This window comes from Erythrolamprus reginae, chromosome 2 (genome assembly GCF_031021105.1).
Source record: "Erythrolamprus reginae isolate rEryReg1 chromosome 2, rEryReg1.hap1, whole genome shotgun sequence".
Classification (NCBI taxonomy): Eukaryota; Metazoa; Chordata; class Lepidosauria; order Squamata; family Dipsadidae; genus Erythrolamprus; species Erythrolamprus reginae.
In genome coordinates, this window is record NC_091951.1 from 201,048,145 (window position 1) to 201,066,208 (window position 18,064).

Consider the following 18,064-nt stretch of genomic DNA (forward strand, 5'->3'; position numbering starts at 1 on the left):
CTTTCCCTTTTTTGTGTAAGAGATTTAAAAAAATATTTATTTTGTGTCCTGCCCTCTCAAATCTAAGACTTCTTTAACTGAATGAAAATCCACGTTTAAGCTTCTATGTAGCATCAAGATTTTTGGGAAAACCTTTTCATGTTTACCATTTTTATTGGCTTATAGAGCAAAATAAGATACAAAATACAAAAGTAAATAGGGAAACAGTGGAGAGGAAGAGGGGAAAGTGAGGGAGGATAAGAAAAAAAAGAAAAAAAGAAGAGTTGACTTCCAACTTTCTCTGTTGCAGTAGACTAAGGCATTAACATCAAATCACAACTTTTTGGTTTTTTCATAATATGAACAAGCCATTTCTATAAAAATCTATCAATCAGTAAAATCCAAAATCAAAGTTTCATTCTTTTACACTTCAAGCACAAAGTTCAGAAGTAATCTGTCCATTAAAGTACTTATATTATTTTTTTAATCAAAATAGTCAATTTTGTGAACTCCATCAATTTGTGCAACAATTCGTCCATGTTAGGAATCAAAGTGGCCTTCCAATTTTGTGCATACAATAGTCTTGCTGCTGTCATATACAGTATAGTAACAAAGTTCCAAAGTTTTTTCCAAGTCTTTTTCCATTAGACCCAAAAGGAAGAATTCTGGTTTCATCTTTATCTCCAGTTTCAAAATTTTCTGTATTAAAATATGAATCATTTTCCATTTTTTTTGCTTTATCACATATCTACCATAGATGATTAAAAAGTCCCTTCTTTACTTTTACACTTCCAACATTCATTTGACATATGTTTATACATCTTAGATAGGTTATCTGGGGTTAAATACCAACGATACATCACCTTATATAAATTTTCTTTTAGGATTTTTGGAAATCTATGGGGAATTTTTTTAAATAGTGAATAGTGATGGCTTTAGGCTGAAGTAATAATTTTTGTTGATTTTTGTTGTTGTTGTTAATTTTTGTTCCATTATTGTTGAAAGCGAAGATCAAGTGGGTTCATTTGAAAATGACTTTTAAATTAAGCATAGGTTGGCTTGGAAGCTAAGGGATACTATACTAGGAGGGCTTGTGAGAAGCTGATTCATGTGGAGAATGGAGTGTGGAAAGCTTGGGATTTTTTTAAAAAAAGTTTTATTTAAGTTTTCAAATACAGTAAAAAAAAAGATATCTCGATATTCACATGCAGATCATTACCCATTTCTAATTCAATTTGCAATAAAATTATATCTGATTAGTTACATTCGTCAGGGAAAGTATAGATATGGAAGTTAATAAGTTTTGTCTTATTAAAAGTTATACTGTATTTATATACTTGGTTATATAAATTACATTATTGGTTATTGTGTAAGTTTGTATGGTTTTCTTATCATTTCTTTGTGTTGTTCTGTTCTGAATCCAATTGTACCATTTATCCCATGGTTTCTTTGTTTCATCGACTTGCATGCCCTTAATATCTCTCGTCATTTCATCCATTTCCGCGCACCTGTAAAGCAGTCCAGAAGTGGCAGAGAGAGCAAAATGATAAGGCTGCCAGGCATATAACACTGAAGAAATATGAGATAGAAAAAGCAGCTGGGCCAGCATGTAGGAGATGCCTTGGATTGGCCTATCATTTATTTGGGGGGGGAGGCGAAGATTGGTTGATACATTCCTTTCTTTCCTCTCTCTCTCTCTACCCAGTGCTGCATTTTGTCAAACATTTTTTCTGTGCTAGATCCTGGGACCATGTTATTCAGCTGTGTTTAAGGTCCAGTGCAAACTCAAGATTTTATGCAAACACGGAAAAATTCTGTGTGCTTCATTGGAATATGGGCACATTCCTGAATTGATTTCTATTGATAGAATTGGAAAAGAGGTGAAAGTATTGACAGCATAATGTCAGGTCTTTTTCGGAAAGAGACAGTTAAACATCAATGTTCCTGTGATTTCTAAAAAGAATAGCCATAAAGCTATTAGGCCCCGCATGTGTCAAATTGATAAAATTGAACGGGTCCAAAGACGGGCTACAAAAATGGTGGAAGGTCTTAAGCATAAAACGTATCAGGAAAGACTTAATGAACTCAATCTGTATAGTCTGGAGGACGGAAGGGAAAGAGGGGACATGATCGAAACATTTAAATATGTTAAAGGGTTAAATAAGGTTCAGGAGGGAAGTGTTTTTAATAGGAAAGTGAACACAACAACAAGGGGGCACAGTCTGAGGTTAGTTGGGGTAAAGATTAGAAGCAACGTGAGAAAATATTATTTTACTGAAAGAGTAGTAGATGCTTGGAACAAACTTCCAGCAGACATGGTTGGTAAATCCACAGTAACTGAATTTAAGCATGCCTGGGATAAACATAGATCCATCCTAAGATAAAATACAGGAAATAGTATAAGGGCAGACTAGATGGACCATGAGATCTTTTTCTGCCGCCAATCTTCTATGTTTCTAAATGTAATGCTCATACAGCTTGTGATGAATTAACAAAACCGACATTCTCCACAATAAAAATGGAGAGCCTATGCCAAGAAAGTAAATAGTAAACATAATAAAAGTATAGCCTTGAAAGCTAGCTGGGTGATCTTGGCCACTCTGTCTCAGTCTAACTCAACTCACAGAGATGTGGGAAAAATAGGAGTAAGATATGTTTGCTGCCTTGAGTTCTTTATAAATATAATAAAGGTGTGATATAAATTAAAATAAAATAAAATAGTAATCAGCATTGGATAGCTTTCCCCCCCTTTTCCATTCAGTTGTGTCCAATTCCCAGAGTTTGCCTGCAGAGTTATTGACAAAGTTTTTCAGAATTGATTTTCCATTGCCTCTTTTCTAAGTTTGAAAGCCAGCTGTCTTTGTGCCTAAGGTCAGACTAGGACTCACAGTCTCCCAATTTCTGGTCTGATGCCTTAACTACTACATCAAACTGGCTCACTGAATAGTTTATGTTGTGCATAATTCAGTTCCCTGTTGATTATGGGGAACTAAAGAACTGCAGAGAGCCCCATTTTCCAGCCACTGAAATAATTTGCATCTTTATTTTTAAGAATATTTATATGTCTGTCATTGCCCTATTAATTGTTTCAGGCCAGATGAAAATTATTTGTAATTTAATGTTACTACGACAATAAGTGCTAGCTCCCAATTTAAAACCATAGTGTTATAAATTAGGCAAATAAGATACTTTGCTTGCTTTGAAAAAGTTTGCAGTATATCTGAGTTCTCTTTAAAGATGCACCCCTGCTTAGAAACCCCCCCTTTCTACTTTTCAGTGGCATTATTTGAATAACAGAAGCCCTTGGAGAACAGCCTCAGAAGGACTTAAAGCAGATTCATGTGGGTTGAGATTTTTGACATTTTGCCTTTATACTGTGTTTCAAAATATATGTTTATCCCATGAGGCTGGGAACCTTTGCCTTTAAAGAATCTGAAAGCTGAATTTTGTGCCCAAGAATAATCCCATACAACCACAATATATGCCTAGCTTTGATGGTAACTTGGCATAACGGGGAATTTATCTAAGGAATGTTGAGAGGTTCATTGGGATGTTATAAAAGCAAACTGCTTTGCTTGCTGGAAAAATTAAGATGTTTATTATTAATAGTTGTAGTAAAAGCAGGAGTCCTCTGTCTCTCCCCAGGCCTCTTATACAACTCTCTCTTTTTGCAGTTGAACGGCGTCGTCGGTTTAACATAAATGACCGAATTAAAGAACTGGGGACCCTCATCCCCAAATCTAATGATCCGTAAGTATGACAAGTTGATGATGACCACTTAATCAAAATAAGCTTTATCTGCAAAAGGGACACAAACTTGTGTAGGCTTCATTGTGTATTCTGCTGAGTTTCTCTGAGTGATGTATGTAACACATGTGTAAAAGATCATTTGATTTTGCCTAAAGTCAACTATGATGATCAATTTATACAGTGCAATAATAATCATAGCTAGTTGTAATTTGTTTAACAATCTTCTAGACCAGTGTTTCCCAACCTTGGCAACTTGAGGATATTTAGACTTCAACTCCCAGAATTCCCCAGCCAGCATCCGCTGGCTGGGGAATTCTGGGAGTTGAAGTCCAAATATCCTCAAGTTGCCACGGTTGGGAAACACTTGTCTAGACCCATGATGGCGAACCTATGGCATGCGTTCCATAGGTGGCACATCGAGCCATATTGGTAGGCACACAAGCTCGGTGCACATGCGTGTGCCAGCCAGCTGATTTTCGGGCATTCTGGGCCCACTAGGATTTGGAAACAGGCTGTTTCCAGCCTCCGGAGAAGGTGGGGAAAGCGTGGTTTTTGCTCTCCCCAAGCTCCAGAACCTTTCTAGGAGCCTGGGGAGGGCGAAAATAGCCTCCCTCCTCCCGAGGTCCTCTGGAAGCCAGAAATGGCTCATTTCAAGTTGGGAAACAGGCCGTTTCTGGCCTCCAGGGGGCATGAGGAGGGCCATTTTCACCCTCTCCAGGCTCCTAGAAAGCCTCTGAAGGCTGGGGAGAATGAAAAACGGGTGTTCCATTGCGTGCTGAGAGTGGGGGGGTTTCACGCATGCATGCGCAGGAGGTGCATGGAATTATGGGTGTGGGCCCTCCCATACTCCCCCCCTTTGGCACACAAACAAAAAAAGGTTCACCATTACTGCTGTAAACCATAGGTATCATGTATGCTGCATCAGGTTGATGTCACAATTTTATTTTTGCCTTTGCAATTTTTTTTTTGCCTTTGTGGAGATGGAGTGGGTGTGGATTGCATGTGATGCCTCTGGCCCATGGGTTACCAGTTTGACAGTTTGATACCCCTGCGCTAGACTAAATGTGACTCAGTAGGAGTAGAAATTACCTTGTGAACACTTCAGTAGTTGGTTCTGTATAACACTGAACACATGAATACAATAAAATGGTGTGGGAAACAGTATACGGTGGTACCTCTACTTACAAACTTAATTCGTCCCTTGACCAGGTTCTTAAGTAGAAAAGTTTGTAAGAAGAAACCATTTTTCCCATAGGAATCAATGTAAAAGCAAATAATGCGTGTGATTGGGGAAAACACAGGGAGGGTAGAGGCCCTGTTTCCTCCCAGGAGATTCCTAGAGAGGCTCCACAGAGGCTACTCCCCGCCTTTTCCAGCCCTGTTTCCTTCCAGGAGATTCCTAGAGAGGCCCCACAGAGGCTACTCCCCGCCTTTTCCAGCCCTGTTTCCTCCCAGGAGATTCCTAGAGAGGCCCCACAGAGGCTTCTCCCTGCCTTTTCCAGTTACAGTTTCGGAGGCTCAGGTTTGTAAGTGGAAAATGGTTCTTGAGAAGAGGCAAAAAAATCTTGAACACCCGGTTCTTATCTAGAAAAGTTCATAAGTAGAGGCATTTGTAGGTAGAGGTACCACTATATATAGAAAGTTTCACTACCTTGAGAAGCTTGTGTTGTTTCAGTCGTGCAGTGACTGTGGTTCCCTTCCTACTGCTGGTATAAACGAAAGGTTTATCTAGTAATGAATGTTGACTTTTGCCTAGACCGACATTGGCGGTTTAGCAGTACAACACATTTGCAGGGCCCAGTTGAAAGAAATTTACCTTTACAGAATCAAATGAGGGTGCTTAGTTCCTGATCTCTTACCTCCCTCTCCCCCTGCTGCATGTTTTAGGGAAATGCGCTGGAATAAAGGGACTATCCTGAAGGCCTCGGTCGATTACATCCGCAAATTGCAGAAGGAACAGCAGCGCTCCAAGGAGATGGAACTGAGGCAGCGCAAACTGGAGCAAGCGAACCGCAGCCTGCAGCTACGAGTACAGGTGAGGAGAGCCGCTGGGGGGGTTGGATGGAGGCAGTGCAGCTCAGGCCTGCTGCAGAGTCTCATAAACCCTCCTGTAACTTCCTCCGCAGGAGCTGGAACTTCACGTCCAGATGCACGGGCTGCCTTTAACGTCCACCCAGGGCCTTCTGGCCCAGTCCTTGGGAGGAGATCCGATCCCCCCATTTGTAGAGTCGCTGGATCTGCCCTTTTCAGCCGAGGAGCTGGGCCTGGGCCTCGCCCTGGGATCTGACGGGGGAGCCCTGCAAGATGTCCTCATGGATGACGGGACTGCGCTGTCCCCACTGGGTGCCTCCGATCCACTCCTTTCCTCCGTGTCTCCTGGTGCTTCCAAGGGCAGCAGCCGCCGGTCCAGCTTTAGCATGGAGGATGATTCATGATGTTGGCCCTTGGATGGAAGAGCTGGAAACGGCTTCACCCATTCCACATGTCTTGTTCTTCTGACCCATTGCAGACTGATCTTGGAGGCTGCTGTAGGCTATAGCCTTCTGGAAATACCATTCCTTTCATGATATTCTGTATTTTTAACAAAAAGGAAAGGGGCTCATGGTTAAACCTTCTTCCTGTAGAAGGTGGGCTCAAACCATGTAGCACCCAACTTTCTTCTTAATGCAGTAGGAGCAGAATTTTGTTACAAATTGTAGGACAATTTGCACCCGTTAAGGCTCAAAAGCGCAGTGTGATAAAACTTGTGCTTCTCCCGGTACCTACTCTAAACTTCAATAGGGTGTTGCTTTAATGCTGTGCAAGGAGCATGTAATCGCAAACCTCGATTCCTTCACTTTAACCTTTTACTCTTGCTTCTTTCCTGTATATAATTTGGGAAGAATTGGAAAGGGGGGAGGAAAGTGGACTTCTTTCATAACATTTTTGGAAAGCAGAGAACCACTAACATTTTTTTTTAGAAAGAGAGTTTTATTTTATATAGATATTGGACTTCTTAATGTGTACATCTCAGTCTTTTCCTGTCATCGTTTCCAGGTTTTACTAAACTGCCACTTTCTACTTCGCATTTAATATTTGAGTTGTTCGGCACTCTACTTCATAATATGGCTGGCCCATGTGAAGGGGGCAGCAAAACAGTACTTCTTGGAACTTCACTGGGCAAAGGTGCTGGGCAAAGAAAAGTAAATTGCGCATGTAACTATTGAAGAACCATGGCTACTCAATAGGAGTCAATTGCCACCTCCCCTGGAACCTGAAATTGTAATCCGGTTTTTAAAAACTAACTCCTTGCTTACCCGATTGATGTTAGCAGAAACCCGACAAATAGAACTGTGTGCTGATTTTTTTTAGGCTAAAAATACTGGAAGCGGATCTATGAACTGTTCTCTGGGTGTTTAAAAGAATGGGCAAAAATTGTTGCAAAGACAATCATTTGGGCTTCAGTGGAAACTTCATCGCATGTGATTGAATGCTCTTAAGAAGATACAATGACCCTGTTCCAAAAGGTTATCTGAAACTTTTAGACCTCTTAGACCTCCATTGTTATTGAATGTTTAGATTTAAGTATACTGCTCAAAAAAATAAAGGGAACACTCAAAGAACACATCCTAGATCTGAATAAATGAAATATTCTCATTGAGTACTTTGTTCTGTACAAGGTTGAATGGGCACAACAGCATATGAAATTGATTGTCAATCAATGTTGCTTCCTAAGTGGACAGTTTGAGTTCACAGAAGTTTGATTTACTTAGAGTTATATTATGTTGTTTAAGTGTTCCCTTTATTTTTTTTGAGCAGTGTAGTTGCTTGGCACTTCTGTTTTTCAGGAACTGAATCTGGGAGAAACCTCCTAAGGGTGGGGTCCAAAGATACACAGTACATAGACTGAACATTAGAGGAGGATGTGATAATGTAGGCAGCAATTTGGGGAGGAGAATTATGAGTATCTGGGCAGCTTCTCAGCTGAGATCTTCTTGAGCAGGAGACAAGGAAATGGGATTAGGTGGTCAATGTAAGTGGGGCATTGCACAGTGGTATTTTAGCATGTTGGCAAGAAGAAAGATGGCAGAGGACAGAGCAGCTTGGAAATACAGTATTAGGTTGGACAAGTGGTTTCGTTTCTTAACAGGAATTGAGTTGGACTGTTCAGGGTATGAAAGAAGGGCGAGAATTGCAAATTTGGGGAAACCTTTTCCTCGTTTGTGGATTCTACATCCTTAATGACCCAGACACTACTTTCTATTGTTTTATTTTGTATGTTTAAACATTTCCAATTACCAATACTAGAGGCTTCTAAACAAATAAACAAATGACCATTTTCTACAGCTAATTATGCCACTTGTTTCATCACTGTGTCTTGCAAAATTTAAGGTGTTTCAGTTTATTTTTTATTTTTTAAAAGCCGTATCTGGTTGGTGTTCAAAAAAATTAAAAATTTTGATGCTGGAGAAAAGGAACTGAATTCAAGCTGGTAAAGACTCATATTCATGAAACTTATTTTACATAAATGATGGCTGAGAGAAAAAGTTGTCCCACACTTTGATAATAATGTGAGACTTCCGGTGGTAATGTCGAGGCGGTGCAGAGGGGAAAGGACGACCTCCATCGTTTAACCTCTGATTTTTTCGTGCCTGGGGACCCTTCAAAGGTATGCTGTGTTTTGGAGAACTGCACAAAATGGAGGGGAAACCCCGGGGACAGTGAGGTGGAAAGCAACTGCTCACTGGAATGAGGGAAACACTTCTTAACCCAATGCAGTCTGTCATGTCATTCTGATCCGAGGCCGTGACAACCACTCCAGCTTTGAAGTAGCAGACTGCTCATTCCTGTTACTGTTGACTTCCATATGGGCATGAATTTGGAATGAATAAATCGAGCAATCGCAAAGATTTTGGGCGAAGGGAGTGAAGCTATGGCGAGAGATTAAGCGGCGGTTGAAAGAGATGAGATGAGATTACTTCAAAGAGCCTTGCCAGGAAAGTAAACGCTAAAAAATTCCAAAGTGAAAGTGATAGTGCGAGGGCAAAAGAAGACAAAATAAATAAAATAAAAAAGGATTAAAAGGAAAATAAAATTTATGCTGCGGTAAGAGAAAATATTGTAAAGAAAGTCAATTTAAACAGAGGAAAATGGCGGACCGGGGAAAATAATTAGAAGACTTTCAGAAACAGGTAGGGAAGGAAAGAATTAGACCGAGGAGATCAGTGTAAGAAGAAACGATATTGTTTGACTTGGAAATCAAGATTGAAAGTGAAAGCATCATAAAGACCATTTTTCAATGGGGGAGGAGAAAAAAACACCAAACTTGAGCGATTGGAGGTGGTGATGACTCAGAAGGTGGTATTCCAAAGAAGATTACTGTATTGGAAGTTTGAAAAAGTCAAAGACTTAAACAACAGAGTTGCCAAAATATAAGTATCAAATGACTGTCTTATTACAAACGGAGACTAGTGGATGTATATAGAAGCTTCAATACAGTATTAACTATTTTATTTACAACATTATCTTTATCTTTATACATTAACTGTATTAAATTAAGGTATTAGGATCATTAAGATCAAGTAGGAAATTTACTTATTAGAATTAATAAGTAAATTAATATATTAATTAAATAATTAATTAAGGGTTTCTTTTAGTTATAGAATGCACATCATATATCATTAGACTAACCCAATGAAGAATATTGATAGAATAACATATTGTGGGAAAGCAAGGTTGGAAATAAAAAAGTAATTATCAGTGAGGGAAAAGTGGTAAATGATAATTTGGGAAAGAATACGTAAAATACTAGAACAACAAGATAAGAGTCCTAAAAGAAATGACAAGTACCACCACCACAACTTTGAGAACAGGAAAAAAGATACCCATCCAGATGGAGGTAGCAGCCTCACCGGAATCCCAGAAAACAATAGAAGAGACTCAACCCATGGAGAAAACAAATGTAAACCTGACTACAAACTGTGTAATTGACTCTTCAAATAATACAAGAAATGATGTTAAAGCTCCAGGAGATGACAACAAAAGGTCATGGGGAACTGAGAATGGATATACAAAACCTAGACAATAAAGTAGGCTTAATCCAAGAAGCCATACAAAAAAAATGAACAGAAAATACCAACGGTGGAACTTATAGCCGAATAAATGAATAAAAAATTATATCAAATAGACCTAAAAATTAAAGAAGCAAATAAGGATCTGGAAAATTCATTAATCCACCTTGAATTGGATGGCGCCTCCTTTAATCTCAACAATGACCATTTTCTACAGCCAATTATGCCACTTGTTTCATCACTCTGTCTTGTAAAACTTAAGGTGTCTCAGTTTTTTATTTTTTTTAAAAACACCATATCTGGTGTTCAAAAAAATTAAGATTTCTGGTGCTGGAAAGAAGGATCTGAATTCAAGCTGGTGAATACTCATATTTATGAACCTTATTTTACTCATAGGATGGCTGAGAGAACAAGTTGTTCCACATTTTGATAATAACGTGATTTGATCACTGGATTTCCAATTGACCAACGTTATTTTAGTTTCTGTTCTGAAATTAGCAACAGAACAATAACAAAAAAAATCTCAGATGCAATCTTTGTAACTGATGTGTTTTGTCCATGCTTTTATTAAAGACTCTATAAAATCAGGGTCACTAAGTCACACTTAGGTCACACTTAGCATTCAGATGCACATTTTTGATTCTAGAGTGCTGAGAGCATTAATTCCAGGTGATTTATGAAGTCTGTTATCACTTCAAACATTCACAAATAGGGGCTATGTGCAAAAGAAATTATATAAATTAAGATTTATCATTACCTATTAAGGATTAAGCATGTTTCAGAAATATAAATATGTTTGTTTTTATTTACTGAGGTGTAGGGACCTGATTTTTAGTCCTTCGCATAGGGGTGTGAAACTGCCAGCCCATGGACCGAATTAGGTCAGGCACAGGCAGGGCACGCCCACCCCAGCTCCATGAAGAGAAAAAAGTTGTGAAATGTCACATCACTTGGTTAATATATGAGCAGAGTAATCCTTGTTTACCAAAGTTGTGCACACACAGAAACGTTTAGATTGAGATTAGTTGTGAATAACTACTCAGCCACATACAGATATACTAACTTGAATTAAAGTTTACTTTGAGAAATAACATATTCAGATAAACGGTCTAAAGTCATACACATAATATCAGAATAACTATTCAAATATTACCAAGTACATAGTCTTTCTTACCAGTTGTCTTTGTCATAATCAGTAAACAGATATCAAGACTAAACACATTTTAGCTGATATACGTAACTACAAAAAGAGATTGCAGAGCTATCCTAACAGCTAACCTCTGTCTTGTAGAGCCAGACAGAAACAGAAGGTGACTCAGAGAAATAAGCTATGAACTGTAGCTCCCTCTTGTGGCAGTCTGCAACACCTGCAGTCAATATATTGCCAACCCAACAGTTAATGGGCACACTTGAATTATAGGTTACTTAGCAGGCTTTCAAAGAACCAGAGATTTTATTTACAAAAGAAACAGTTAAATTGCAGGAAAGGTAGATATGGCAAAATGAAACAATCTGTTTACAAGGCATAACTTTTCATTTAAATACAAAGTTATTTCTCATAAATGTATACATATTTAATGGATGCATGGTTTGCATATACTCAGTGAATGATAAAGCTAATAAAATTAACTCCTAGTAGCAACAGTTTTCAAAGGACAGGCAAGTCCTAGTTAGGAATACAGTTACATTGAATTTCTTTTGTATCACTTCAGAAATTCGGAATGCTCTTTGCCTTGATTGAGAGTACTGTATAGTATTTATGACAAGTATGTTTCATGCATTTTGAGAAGCTGCTAATGGCTGGATAAAGCTTTTGAGGCTGGTAGTCTTATTTGCAATGGTACCGATTCAAAATTATTACTATAAGAAGCAATTCCTCAATATTGTATTAACTTCCCAATATTGGTTATTAATTCAGATAGTGGTGGTCCTGGCTGAATCCAGAGCACGATAGTCTATCGAGACTGAAGGATGCCAATGCAGGTGGCCCTGCCATAGAGATTTTTTAGACTAAGTCTAAGCAGGTGAATTCTTTACAGAAAAAATTGCATATTTTTAGTTCACAACGTATTGTTTATAATTTGGAAAGTTAGAAAAGTCATAATTGATTATATGGATAAAATGGAAGGTAGTGATGTAAAATTTAGTAGATTTAATTCAAACTCTATAATCACCCACTTAATGGGATTTAGCCTCAAATGGTCAATCACAAGAAAAATAAATGGGTGGATAGCAGGGGTGGGACTTGTTACATAAAGCTTCCATGCTTTTTTATATTGCATGAAACAAGTATATCTGGTTTAGTATGAAATATAAATAGCTTTAAAGATGTAGTTATCTTGTATAAATCAAAAATATTAAGACCTGGGAATCTTCTAAAAAAACTTAACTTCCCTATGAACATTTGCATAACAGTAAGTATATTTGATATACAGTATATGTTTAGGATTATACCCTCACAGCACATTCCTCTCCATCAGGGGTCTCCAGCCTTGGCAACAAGCTGGCTGAGGAATTCTGGAAATTGAAGTCCACAAGTCTTAGGAGTTGCCAAGATTGGCAATGTAGACCCTTGCTCTACATAATTTGCAATGTTATTGAATGAAAGAAGCCGCAATCGCAATTGAGTTGGTATAGGATTGCAGCTTTCTGCTTTCTTTCCTGCAAGAAGTGCCACCGCATGGCTATTTATCTGTGAGCAGTCCCGTTTCGGGGAGCAGCTCATGAAACACCTGCATTGTAGGCAAAAGATTTTGGCTCCATCCTCATGATCTCCAGGAAAGTCTCCGGGAAGCCCACTGCAACAACACTGCCAAAAAGGTTTCAAGAATTGTTAACCTAATCTTATATAGCTTCTTCTCCGGTAATATCACGCCACTAACCAGAGCATACAAAACTTTCACCAGACCAATCCTTGAATACAGCTCATCTGTCTGGAACCCACACTGCATTTTGGACATAAATACTTTACAAAACAGAGATACTTTACAAGAAGAAACCTCCACTCCTCCACGTGCAACAGAATACCCTACGCAACCAGGCTTAGAAAGTTTAGAACTATGTTGCCTTAAACATGACCTAAGTATAGCTCATAAAATCATCTGCTACAACGTCCTTCCTGTCAATGACTACTTCAGCTTCAACCATAACAACACATGAGCACACAACACATACAAACAAAGTAAACCGCTCCAAACCTGACTGTAAAAAATACGATTTCAACAACCGAGTAGTTAATGCCTGGACTCTGCATTTACTGCTCTCACTACCTGACTGTAGTTTCGTCACCAAACCTCCAAAACTTTACCCTTAGACTATCCACTGTTGACCTCACCTGACTCCTAAGAGGTCAGTAAGGGGCGTGCATAAGTGCACCAGTGTGCCTACCGTCCCTGTCCTAATGTTTCCATCTTATTGGTACCCATCTCATGTATATAAACAATGTTATATCTATGTATACTACTAATAGTACTTGATAAAATGAATAAAATAAAAAAATAAAGATTGCGAGGGGTTGTTGAAGACTATACGATTCATTGTATAAATGCTCGTGCATTGCCTATTTGACCCCTATGACAATCATTAAGTGTTGTACCTCATGATTCTTGACAAATGTATCTTTTTCTTTTATGCACACTGAGAGCATATGCACCAAAGACAAATTCCTTGAGTGTACACTTGGCCAATAAAGAATTCTATAAATGCACCAGTGTGCCTACCGACCCATGCCCTAATGTTTCTCTCTTAATAGTATCGTGTATATAAATATTGTTATATCTTTGTATACTACCGATATGTACTTGACAAAATAAATAACTAAAATAAACAAATAAATAAAATAAAAATAAATAAAATAAATGGTAAGGCGCCCCCTGCCATTAAAGGGCTTCCACTCCCAGATCCGGATAGTAGTCGAGATGAGATCATCCCCCTTCCACCCCCGTTGGAGGCAGAGGAGATCCCGTGACTCTTGACAGCTACTGGCGACTTTAATACAGGAGGAGAGAATAACTGTGACGGGACTCCAGGAAGGAGGGCGAGCGTTTTTTTTTTCAATTGTTATCGATCACTTCCGAAGTTGCCTCCTTCGCCCGCCTCCTTGCTCTCATTTGGCTCTCATCTATATGACACAACGAGCGGCTGCGCCCCTGATTTCTATAAGCTCAGTTACTTCCGGCATCTCTATGATCCCCACGGGGAAAACGCTCGGCTCCTTTCTAGGCTTCTGTTTCTATGGGAGCATCCGAACCGCAGTACTGTACTGTACTACACTTTCTCCTCTCACTCACAGCCCCCCGTCCCTCCCTCCCTCCCTTCTTGGGCGCCAAAGCTCCGCTTTGTGAATCATCCTTCTTCATTCGTGCCTTCGCAACGTCTCTATGCCTCTTCACTTCCGGCCTCCAAGTTCCAGTCCGCCGGTTCCGCTTGGTCCTCTTTCCGGTGCAGACAAAAAAATAAAAAGGAACGTCTCTCCAAACATCCGTCCTATCTCCTGTTCCCTCTATGATCTCTTCTTAAAGCTATCTCGTCATCCCCCTCCTCCACGAGTGGGCAGGGGCAGGCTGGCGATTCCTTCTTCCTCTCTCTCTTTTGGATCGTACCAAGTGGAACCGAGCCGAGGGGGGGGCGGCGGGGGAGGAAAGATGGCGCAGGCCTTGTCCGAAGAGGAGTTCGAGCGCATGCAGGTACGTCTGGCTGGCTGGGGGTGGAAGTGGGGGCGGCGGAAATGCGAGAGATGCCGGCGGGGACCCGTGAAAGCATCCTCGGGGCGGGAGTGGGGGAAGAGACGCGCCTTGGAGGAGGGGGCTGCGGTTCCGGGAAGCTTCTCCAGCGGAGAATGGGGCTGCAAAGGGTCGGTGTGTGTGTGTGCAAAGGCGAGAGGAGGGGGCGCGACGTCCTAACAGCTGTGCATCGGGGGAACGTCTTTTGCGGGGGAGCAAAACCGAGGCTGCTTTCCCGGGTTCCCACATTCTCCGCAGTCGTGCTTGGAACCTTATGGGGGGTGGGAGAGACACATAAATCAAGGCTTGTTTAAAGCGCCCCAAGCCAATCTTGCCCCAGCTGATCTGTTTTGGGATTCCAGCTCCCAAGATCCCTCTGCAGGGCGGCTTCTGGGAGTTGTAGTTGCAGCTGAGCACATCTGGAGGACCAGAGATGGTGGAAGGCTTCCTTGGGAGGAATACATGTCATTCATTTGATAGGCGGGGCGGGCTAAGCTGGTTCTGAGGGCGTAGTAGTGAAATCAGCTGGCTTGGAACCAGATCAGCATTGAGTCTTGGTTGGGTATTTGCATTGCCTCACTTTTGCTCTCCGCCCCGCCCCCCCTTCCCGCCCCCACAGATGCGGAACTGGCTAGTCATCACTCTATTGGGGTGACCTAATGCAGTGTTTCCCAACCTTGGCAACTTGAAGATACAGTATTTGGACTTCAACTCCCAGAATTCCCCAGCCAGCGGATGCTGGCTGGGGAATTCTGGGAGTTGAAGTCCAGATTTCTTCAAGTTGCCAAGGTTGGGAAACACTAACCTAAAGGAAAGTGGGAGACTGTGTTAAACAAGGAGTCTTTCCAGAAACTCCCCCCCCCCCCCGCCTCTCCATCCCCCACATTACAAACTGTGCTTATCAGCATCCCTCCTTTTGGAAAAGGGGTTAAAGAAGCTCTGCTCTTTGAATTGTATACAAACCTATCTTGGGTATTTCAGATTACGAATCCCAGTTACAGAACCCATAGTGATAGCAGTTGAACATGTTGGGCGTGCACCAAAGACAAAGTGTATCTTTGTATATAGTATGCAGAGTAAACAAAATAGAATAGAATGTTTTATTGGTCAAATGTGATTGGACACACAAGGAATTTGTCTTTGGGGCATACGCTCTCAGTGTACATAAAAAGAAAAGATAAGTTCCTCAAGAACAAATAAGCAATCAAATCATATTAGGAACCAGTCAATATAAATTGTAAGGATGCATACAGACACACCCAACTACTGCCCCAAGTTGCATTCCTGTGATTTGCCTGTTTCCAAGGTTGACTGAGGACCCATTTCAGCTCATTTCTGCAAGTGAAGCAGAGTCCTTTCTTTTTCTCTTGCCTTTGCACCTTCTCCAGTTGTAACATGATAAAAGGTGAATATTGTTCCCAGTTCAAGGGAATACAGCACGACCATATGTTCCATCCCTCTCTTTTATTTCTCCTCTTGTGATCACAGATAAAACTCTCCAGAGTATTTATTTATTTATTTATTTATTTATTGGATTTGTATGCCGCCCCTCTCCAGAGACTCGGGGCGGCTAACAGCGATAATAAAACAGTGTACAATAGTAATTTGGTATTGATGATTAAAAATCAATTAATATAAAAACCAAACATACATACATACATACCATGCATAGAATTGTAAAGGCCTACAGGGAAAGAGGATCTCAATTCCCCCATGCCTGGCGGCAGAGGTGGGTTTTAAGTTGTTTACGAAAGGCAAGGAGGGTGGGGGCAGTTCTAATCTCTGGGGGGAGTTGGTTCCAGAGGGCCGGGGCCGCCACAGAGAAGGCTCTTCCCCTGGGTCCCGCCAGGCGACATTGCTTAGTTGACGGGACCCGGAGAAGATCCACTCTGTGGGACCTAACTGGTCGCTGGGATTCGTGCAGCAGAAGGCGGTCCCTGAGGTAATCTACTGATCCTTATTTAATATTTTGGGTCTGGTGGAAAATTCTACAAGTGTAAGAGTTGATTGATTTCGTGACCAGTCTTGGTGAGATGGGCAACAGCAACACAGAACTTTAATAATTTTTATAATATTTTTAAAATTCAGCATATTTATTTATTTATTTATTCGATTTTTATGCCGCCCTTCTCCTTAGACTCAGGGCGGCTTACAACATGTTAGCAATAGCACACCATACATTTTTTCGCACTACTGTGTGGGATTTGGCCAATTATTAGTTTCCTTATTATTGGCTCAAACTAATATTTTACCTCAGATAAGTTTTTGATACCTGCAGAGTTCTTTGCAACTCTCTGTCAATAAGACTTTCTGAAAGTCCAGCTGCCTCTTGAAAAATCACCTTTGGGACAACCGTGACCTGAATGACTGAGAATCTCCATAGACTCTCAGTTAATACTTAATTTTTGTTTGGTGCTGAAGTACAAATATCTTTCTGGAGGGACAAAACAGGTTAATATACCCCCACCCAAACATGTCTAGCACAACTTGAGAATTACTGGTGTTCTGAAGAAGGTGCAGAATTAGACCAAAGACATTAGGTATCTTAGTTAGTTAGCAACAACTAACCTTTGTGATTGCCAGCCCAAAATTAGAAGTACAGTATGATGTCTTGATGGTAGACGATGCTGCGGTGGGTTTGGCAGAAGACTCCTTCCTTTGGAGTGTAGTTTTCAAGGCCTTAGTAAGGTAGAAGAATAAGTGGGGGAAATAAATCCCCCTACAGAATTTATAAGAGTAAGTTTTATAGATCACAATTCAGGCCAATAGCAGCCTTTCCATTTGCTTTGCATCTTCTTTCTCCAACTGTTAAAAGCCAGTCTGATTCACTGGATGAATTTTGTATAATTGGATTCAAAGCCCCCTCAGCAATGGCACCTCTGGACTACTATTTATCCCATTTTGTCAGTTCAGAATAATACAGAGTTATTTTAAAATTAATTAAGAATGAGTAGCAATGTTGCTCAAAATTCACAAAAATTCGCATCTCAAACAATATATATTCCGAGCCCAAGCTTTGAAATGAACTGTTGGGTTTCCTAATCTCAAGCATAAATCTAATGCTTCATAGCTTTAGTTCAATTCCTTGGCTTAACTCGGCAGTGATTCCCAGATTTGGTTCAGCTAGATTAGAATCTTTTTTTATAATCAGGAGTAAAGCCATGCAGAGCTGACATTGCCCTCTCTCACTCTCAGTGGAAAGATGTACAGATGTATAGAGGAATTATTGAGTCTTGTCATCTGCATCTGTATAACTGGTTTGGTTCTGCAACCCAACAAGACAGACACAGACTTAGTTTAGAGAATAATCAGAACTGCAGAAAAAACAATTACTGCCAACCTGCCTTCCATTGAGGACCTGCATACTGCACGAGTCAAAAAGAGAGCTGTGAAAATATTTACATCTTGGAAATAAATTATTTCAACTCCTACCCTCAAAATGATGCTATAGAGCACTGCACATCAAACAACTGGACACAAGAATAGTTTTTCCTGAACGCCATCACTCTGCTAAACAAATAATTCCCTCACCACTGTCAAACTATTCACTAAGGCTGCATTACT

General features: G+C 40.3%; 2 protein-coding genes across 5 annotated transcripts in view; both read left to right on the top strand.

Annotated features, from left to right (window-relative positions):
- The window catches only part of TFE3 (transcription factor binding to IGHM enhancer 3), a 58,239-nt gene extending 50,180 nt beyond the window's left edge, over positions 1-8,059 (top strand). The window contains exons 8-10 of the mRNA XM_070741240.1: positions 3,654-3,729; positions 5,617-5,764; positions 5,856-8,059. Coding sequence (XP_070597341.1) covers positions 3,654-3,729; positions 5,617-5,764; positions 5,856-6,164 — 533 coding nt within the window. The 3' untranslated portion in view covers positions 6,165-8,059. The remainder of the gene's footprint in view (positions 1-3,653; positions 3,730-5,616; positions 5,765-5,855) is intronic.
- Positions 8,060-14,174: 6,115 nt separating this feature from the next.
- Positions 14,175-18,064, top strand: part of GRIPAP1 (GRIP1 associated protein 1) — a 108,958-nt gene continuing 105,068 nt past the window's right edge. Inside the window, exon 1 of one of the 4 annotated variants that reach the window (XM_070741215.1) lies at positions 14,175-14,464. In XM_070741215.1, coding sequence (XP_070597316.1) covers positions 14,423-14,464 — 42 coding nt within the window. In that variant the 5' untranslated portion in view covers positions 14,175-14,422. The remainder of the gene's footprint in view (positions 14,465-18,064) is intronic. The other 3 variants (XM_070741216.1, XM_070741217.1, XM_070741218.1) reach the window with 3 other exon arrangements.